The sequence below is a fragment of the Portunus trituberculatus genome, chromosome 4 (assembly GCF_017591435.1).
Source record: "Portunus trituberculatus isolate SZX2019 chromosome 4, ASM1759143v1, whole genome shotgun sequence".
NCBI lineage: Eukaryota > Metazoa > Arthropoda > Malacostraca > Decapoda > Portunidae > Portunus > Portunus trituberculatus.
The window spans coordinates 2,827,571-2,835,070 of record NC_059258.1 but is presented as its reverse complement, the minus strand read 5'-3'; the positions used below and the strand labels follow the sequence as shown (position 1 = coordinate 2,835,070).

Here is a 7,500-nt window from a genome sequence, read left to right as displayed (position 1 = left end):
TGTTTGTCTGTCTGTCATATTGATGTCTTTATCTTTCCCTCTGTCTGTCTGTGTGTTTCCTTGTTATTTTTCGTGTTCCTTTCTAATTAACCCTTCAAATCATTACTTAGAATGCTATTAGAGACTTTAACTGCTTATTAACACATAGATCTAATAATTAACTCAAATATTTGGATGTCACTTACATAATTTCATTTCAATTTTTACTTGAAATTTTAGTTGGACTTCAAGATGTCACTTACATGATTCACAACAAATAAATGGTGCAAGATTATACTTTTTTTTTTCAAAGGGGGATGAAGAAAGAAGAGATAGCTAGCTGAGGGAAAGTGGGTAGGAAGAGAAGAGGTGAAAGAAAAGTTGGAGAAGGATAGAGTGTTTATATGTTTTGTTTTTTTGTAACCGAAGGAATTAATCTTATATATTCATCTCTCTCTACCTTTCTATCCTTTTCATCTATTTAAACATGCTATGATACTATCTAATCCACCATCACCACCACCACCACCACTATCTCCTCTTCCTCCTCCTTCTTCTCTTATTCTTCCTGTTCCTCTTCCTTCTCGTGTTAATTAATTTCATTCTCTATATTTCTCCTACAAGATATTATTAATTATCTTCGTAATCTAATGCTAACTCCTCCTCCTCCTCCTCCTCCTCCTCCTCCTCCTCCTCCTCCTCCTCCTCCTCCTCCTCCTTCTCTTATTTCCCCTCCCTCCTCCTCTTTCTCCTCTTCCCTTTCCATTTCCTCTTCTTCCTCCTCATCCTCCTCCTCCTTCTCCTCCTCCTCTTCCTCCTCCTCCTCCTCCTCCTCCTCCTCCTCCTCCTCCTCCTCCTCCTCCTACTACTACTACTACTACTACTACTACTACCACTGTTAATCACTTTCCTGATCTATTTTCCTTACATGCATCTATGAATTACCTACGTGTTTAAAATAATACTAACTCTACCTGCTTCTCCTTCTCCTCCTCCTCCTCCTCCTTCTCCTCCTCCTTTTCCTCTTCCTCCTTCTAATAACATTCTTACAACATAATTTCCATAAAAATACATAAGCCTGTTTAAAAATAATACTAACACCACCACCTCTTCCTCCTCCTCCTTCTGTACAGCTATGACGCCCGTGCCAGCCTGGAGCGCGGCACGATAGGGCGGGGCGTGGGTGCCAGAATGCTGCTAGGCGGGGGCGGCACCTCTCTCCTAATTCGCAACGTGCATAGAAAGGATGAAGCCGAGTACAGGTGTCAGGTGCACTTCAGACTGTCTCCCACCTGGACACAGAGACTCCTGCTACGTGTGCCAGGTGAGACAGACAGAGAGAGAGAGAGAGAGAGAGAGAGAGAGAGAGAGAGAGAGAGAGAGAGAGAGAGAGAGAGAGAGAGAGAGAGAGAGAGAGAGAGAGAGATTGTATTGGTGTTTCTATTCGTTATCTATTTGGGTATATTAGTTGGTGTGTGTGTGTGTGTGTGTGTGTGTGTGTGTGTGTGTGTGTGTGTGTGTGTGTGTGTGTGTGTGTGTGTGTGTGTGTGTGTGTTATTGTTCATCTTTATATCCGAGCTTGTCTTTCTGTCTGTCTGTTTAATGTGTTTGTCTATTTAGCTGTGTAAACTCTCTCTCTCTCTCTCTCTCTCTCTCTCTCTCTCTCTCTCTCTCTCTCTCTCTCTCTCTAGCACGCCATTTACTGTAATATTTATCATAGTATTTAAAAAGGGGAGGAAATTCTAGTGTCCTCTCTCTCTCTCTCTCTCTCTCTCTCTCTCTCTCTCTCTCTCTCTCTCTCTCTCTCTCTCTCTCTCTCACTTCCCAGGAGCTGAAATATCCACCACGAGGGAAATCCACGCGCGAAAACCATTACAAAGATACGAAACTATTGCAAATTCAACTCAACTCTGCATAGCCATTCAAGAAACTGCCAAAAATAGAAAAAGATTCGCTCACTTCCAGAATAATTCGCTCACATGATACGATAAAGCAATTTTCGTCCACTGAAGGGGAAAGAGAGAGAGAGAGAGAGAGAGAGAGAGAGAGAGAGAGAGAGAGAGAGAGAGAGAGAGTTTTTCATTTTCACACCTTTCTTATTTATTTGTTAAGTGCGTGTGTGAGTGAGTGCATGCGTGCGTTTCTGGTTAATATCACACCTGTTGTTGTTTATTAATTAGTGTCAAGGTGTGGAACAGGTGTGCAGGTAAAGCTTAATGCAGGCTCAGGTTAATAACTAGCCTTATGCATTTATTTATTTATTTATTTATTTATTTATTTATTTATTTATTTGTTTTTATATCTGCTTTTGTTTATTCATTCAGTTGTTGTTGTTGTTGTTGTTCATATTGTTATTGTTGATGGTGGTGGTGGTAGTAGTAGTAGTAGTAGTAGTAGTAGTAGTAGTAGTAGTAGTAGTAGTAGTAGTAGTAGCAAAATTATTATCATCATTGTTGTTATTATTATTATTATTATTATTATTATTATTATTATTATTATTATTATTATATATCATTATATTTATTAACATTAATATTATCATCAACATTATTATAATATGTGTGGACCCGACTTAATTTAATTTGATATTTCGAAAGGTATTTACTCTCTCTCTCTCTCTCTCTCTCTCTCTCTCTCTCTCTCTCTCTCTCTCTCTCTCTCTCTCTCTCTCTCTCTCTCTCTCTCACGCATTATATCTGAAGTCAGGATAAGTCACCATGATAAACACACACACACACACACACACACACACACACACACACACACACACACACACATATACACACCTGTCTGCACCTGCCATCATATTTAACGTGGAACAAGTGCTTAATTATTTATGCATATCAGCCTCTCTCTCTCTCTCTCTCTCTCTCTCTCTCTCTCTCTCTCTCTCTCTCTCTCTCTCTCTCTCTCTGAGCCTCGCATGACACCAAGATTAAAAGCACAAAAATATGAACCAAACGTGATATGAGAGAGAGAAAAACAAGTGAGAAATTGTGAATATAGAATCTGTTATTTGGAAGGAAAAATATTGCAGGTAGAAAAAAAAAAAAGAGGAAAATTTCAGTGTTTTTCGTTCTTCTTTTCCTTAAGTGGTCGTTCGTTTAAGATTTTATTCGTGAAGTTCGGTTTTATTTTTGTTTCAAGAGATAATTTAAGGAAGGTTATTTAAGTGAGACAAAGAGAGGAAGGTGAATTATATATGAACGTTAAATGGTGCTCTCTCTCTCTCTCTCTCTCTCTCTCTCTCTCTCTCTCTCTCTCTCTCTCTCTCTCTGTCTCACTGTACCAAGCATCTCAAATATAAATAAATAATGGTGGTTCTGTGTGTGTGTGTGTGTGTGTGAGAGAGAGAGAGAGAGAGAGAGAGAGAGAGAGAGTGTGTGTAATTCACCTTGGTCGTCTGCTGGTCACCCAGCCAGTCTTCCCTATTACGGAGCGAGCTCAGAGCTCATAGACCGATCTTCGGGTAGGACTGAGACCACACCACACTCCACACACCGGGACAGCGAGGCCACAACCCCTCCAGTTACATCCCGTACCTATTTACTGCTAGGTGAATACACCCCACACTTTAAGAGCCGCGCCCATTCGAACCCAGCCCTCTCGATTGTGAGTCCAGCGTGCTAACCACTACACTACGCGGTGTGTGTATATATCCAGTCTCTCATTCACTTTCTCTCCCTTTCCCCTGCCACAAACAGACCGAGTGTGGGAGGTGATACTGACAGACGGGCAGGGACGACCGCTGGAGGGCAGAACAGTCGGACCGCTGCAGGAGGGAGCCTCTCTGAACCTCGCCTGCCAAGCTAACCACGGTAATGAACAGTGTCTTCTGGTGTTCCTAAGGCTAAGGTTGAAAATTGCTAAGCGTTACAAGAGCTTAAACTATGCCTGATGTGGTAATGAACTGAGTGTCTCTTCGTGTTCCTAAAGTTGAAGTCTGTACTCTGAAACGCTTTGCTCTCTCACCATCACTACTTTCCAAAGGCTCCAGTTGAAGATACTCGTGTTTTTTCTTCTTTTCTTCAACCATGTGGTCTTTTCACTGGAATTTATGGGCTAAAGGGAATACTTTTTGGGATACCTCCTATCTCAAAGCCCACCCGCTAGGAAACCATTGCCTTGAGTGAGGAAGCTCTACCTACACTCGGACCGTGGACAGGATTCGAACCTATGCGCTTGAAGACCCCTCGTACCCCAAAGCACGCATGGTTCCTCTGTACCACGGCGGCTCCTAAAGATACTGTTGTTTTGAAGGGTATTTTTATGGTTCTGGTGATGGATTGGCAAGATTTTTAGTTTATCATAAGGAGAAAATGTCTTGAAAACTTGGCTAGTCATCTTTGTGGCCTTGGAAAATTGTCGTGGTGAGAGATCGAACCGTTTCTGAATATGGGCTTGAGGATGAAAATTGCTTAGTCTTGCTTCATAAAAGGTTAACTCCTTCAATACCATCACACGTTTTTCATATTGATTCTGGTTAATATTCAGTGCTTTTATACACTTTCAGAAACTTATGTAGGGGAATAAAATAGTGAAATCTCTGGCTATTAATCTTCTGAGCTCCATAGACGCTTCCTAATGTAGATAAAAGCATCTAATCACACCCAAAACTCATGGTGAAAATGCCTCCCACTACTGAAGGGGTTAAGTTGTACCAGTGTGTGTTATACCTGTCAATACTGTATAATGCTAAGTTAATTTAAATAGCCCCTTTAACCTATAAATGCCAGTGAAATTCCCACATGGTATTAGAGAGAGAAAAATAAATTACATTACAGTGTTGGCAGATACAGCTTAAACTCTTAGCTAAAGTTGACTCGTTGTTTCTTGAGTTCACTGTCTTATTTTGTGTTTCTAATTTCTAATGCAGGAGTTTTGTTTTAGTGTTATTTGATGTTTTATATTTTTCATTATATTTTTGCTTTTTTTTTAGTTTTTAATGATCAAGAGAATTTTGTGTGTGTGATGTTTGTTTCTTGATGTTTCTTGATGTTTCTTGATGTTTCGTGCATTTTTTCCGCTTTTTATTGTGTTTGTTAATGTGTCGTAAGGTTTTGTGTATTTTCTCATTCAATTTCTCTTTTCACTGAGTTCCATTCACGTATCAGCGAGTTTTTATTGGAGTTTTTTGTTATATTGATCATTCGCCGCGTGGTGTTTGCCTCATGTTATTGTGACAGATGCGAGACAGACAGACAGCTAGTTTGATCAATGCAAAGGAACGAAGACTAATTAACTGACAGACAGGTAAACTAACGGACAGACAAATAAGAGGAACACATCATTATAAAATAGACTAAATATACGTGGCGTTATAAGGCTCGTATTCTCAAACTGTTCTGTGCTTCACCTCCACCATTTCAAAAGGCTTTAAGTTTACACGAGTTTATAAGGTGTTTTCACGGTTCTAGAGGCAGACTGACAACATTTCTCCATTACCAATTAGAGAAACACTTTTGAAAACTCCGCTTATCATCTCTGTGGCCTTGGAAAATAGTGATGAGAGGAATAAAGCATTTTCAAGGGTGTTTTTGCGGTTTTAAAGACAGATTAACAAGATTTCTTCATTATTAACTGGAGAAACACTCTTAAAAATCTCGCTAATCATCTTTGTGACCTTGGAAGTCTTGGTGTTCTTCAAGGTGTTCTTACGTTTGTGGGGGCAGAATGGCAAGATTTCTACATTATTAACTGGAGAAACACTCTTGAAAACCCCGCTATTCATCTGTGACCTTGGAAAATAGTTCTGATGAGAAAATATAGCGTTTCTTAATACTGACCTAAGATAGAGCTACTAGTTATATAGATTATGAGACCACGAAAATACTAGGATACGAAAAAGAAAACGTAGATTAAACACGACGAAAACGAGATAAGGTTACACGGAGGAAACGGAAGGTCAAGTTACACGAAAGAAAACGGAGGGTGAGGTTAAGGGGACACTTCGTTATATAATTCTGAGGGAAACGTGAGACTGAGCAGGTGAAGGAGGGAGAAAAAGGAAAAAATAGAGAAAAAAAAGTATGTACGTGCGAGAAAAGTAAGAGGCGAGACCGAGAAAGTTTATTATTTTGTACCCAAGAGGAAAAAAAATGAAGAGAAAGTAGGAAATGAGAGAAATAGAGGAGAAATAAGAGTGTAGAAGGAAAACAAGGCAGGGAAACATGAAGGAAAATGGAGAAATGAAGGAGTGTGTAAAATTAATAGGAGGTAGGAAAACACGGCAGGGAAACATGAAGGAAAATGGAGGAAAAAGATGAGAAAGGATGAAAATTTTATGTACCCAAGAAAAATAACAGGGAAGACCATTTTAGTTAATATTATGTGCACATGTGGTAAAAAAAAATAGAAAAAAGCAAGAAATGGGAATAATAAAGTGTCGAGGAAAACGAAGATAGGGAAATAAGGAAGGGAAAAGATGAAACAGGGAAACATTTATGTATATCCCAGAAAAGTAAAAAGCAAGACCATTTACTTTACCATTTTAGTTGGAAAAAAGAGTAGGAATGAGAGAAACAGTGCAGAGGGGAAAGAAGGAAGGGAAATATTAAGGAAAATAGGAGGAAAAAGATGAAATAGGAAAAGAATTATGTATATCCTAGAAAATTAAGAAGCATGTCCGTTTAGTTTAGCATTTTTTACCAAGATAGAAAAAATGAATAGGAAATGAGGCAAATAAAGAGCAGAGGGGAAAGAAAAGAGGAAAATATGAAGAGAAATAAGAGGAAAAGAATTAAACAGGAAAAAAAATGTTTGGATCCGAGGAAAGAAACAGGCAAGACTTTATTTCCGTCCAGATAAAAAAAAAAGAACAAGAAATGAATAAAGAGTATAGAGGGGAAAACAAAGGAGGGAAATAGAAGGAAAAAAAGACGAAAAAGGAAAGAAAAAGTGTATATCTGAGGAAAATAAAAAGCAACACCGTTTAATTGATTATTCTAGGTGGAAAAAAAAGAACAGGAAATGAGAAAGAGAGAGAAAAAGAGTGCAGAAGGAAAACAAAGAAGGGAAACATGGAAAAAAAATGAGAGAATAAAGATGAAATAGGGGGAAAAAATGTATACATCCCCAGAAGAGTAAGAGGCTGTTTTAGATAATATTTTGTACCAAGGTGGAAAAAATGCAGTAAGAAATGAGGGAAATAGTGAAGAAGGGAAAGAAGGGAAGGAAATCAGAAAGGGAAATGAAAAGGGAAAAAAATGAAGTAGGAATAAAAGTGTATATCTAAGAAAAGTAAGTTTATTTTTCTTAGTGGAAAAATAAAAAGAGAGAAAATAATTTAGAGGGAAAGCAAGGGAGGGAAATATGGAGAGGAAATTAGAAGAAAAAGAAGAAAAGGGAAAAAAATTGTGTATCCAAAATAAAAGATGTTTATTATTTTAAGTGGAAAACCAGAAAGTAAGGAGAGAAAATATTGTAGAGGGAAAACAAGGGAGGAAAATATGGAGAGGAAATGAGAGGAAAAGGATGAAAATTTTGAGAATATCCAGGAAAAAAGTAAAAAAAAGAAAGACA

At 38.4% G+C, this 7,500-nt stretch overlaps 1 protein-coding gene across 1 annotated transcript in view; it reads left to right on the top strand.

Annotated features, from left to right (window-relative positions):
* The window catches only part of LOC123512753, a 156,583-nt gene that overhangs the window by 99,740 nt on the left and 49,343 nt on the right, over window positions 1-7,500 (top strand). Inside the window, 2 exon segments of the mRNA XM_045269331.1 lie at window positions 1,113-1,303; window positions 3,684-3,797. Coding sequence (XP_045125266.1) covers window positions 1,113-1,303; window positions 3,684-3,797 — 305 coding nt within the window.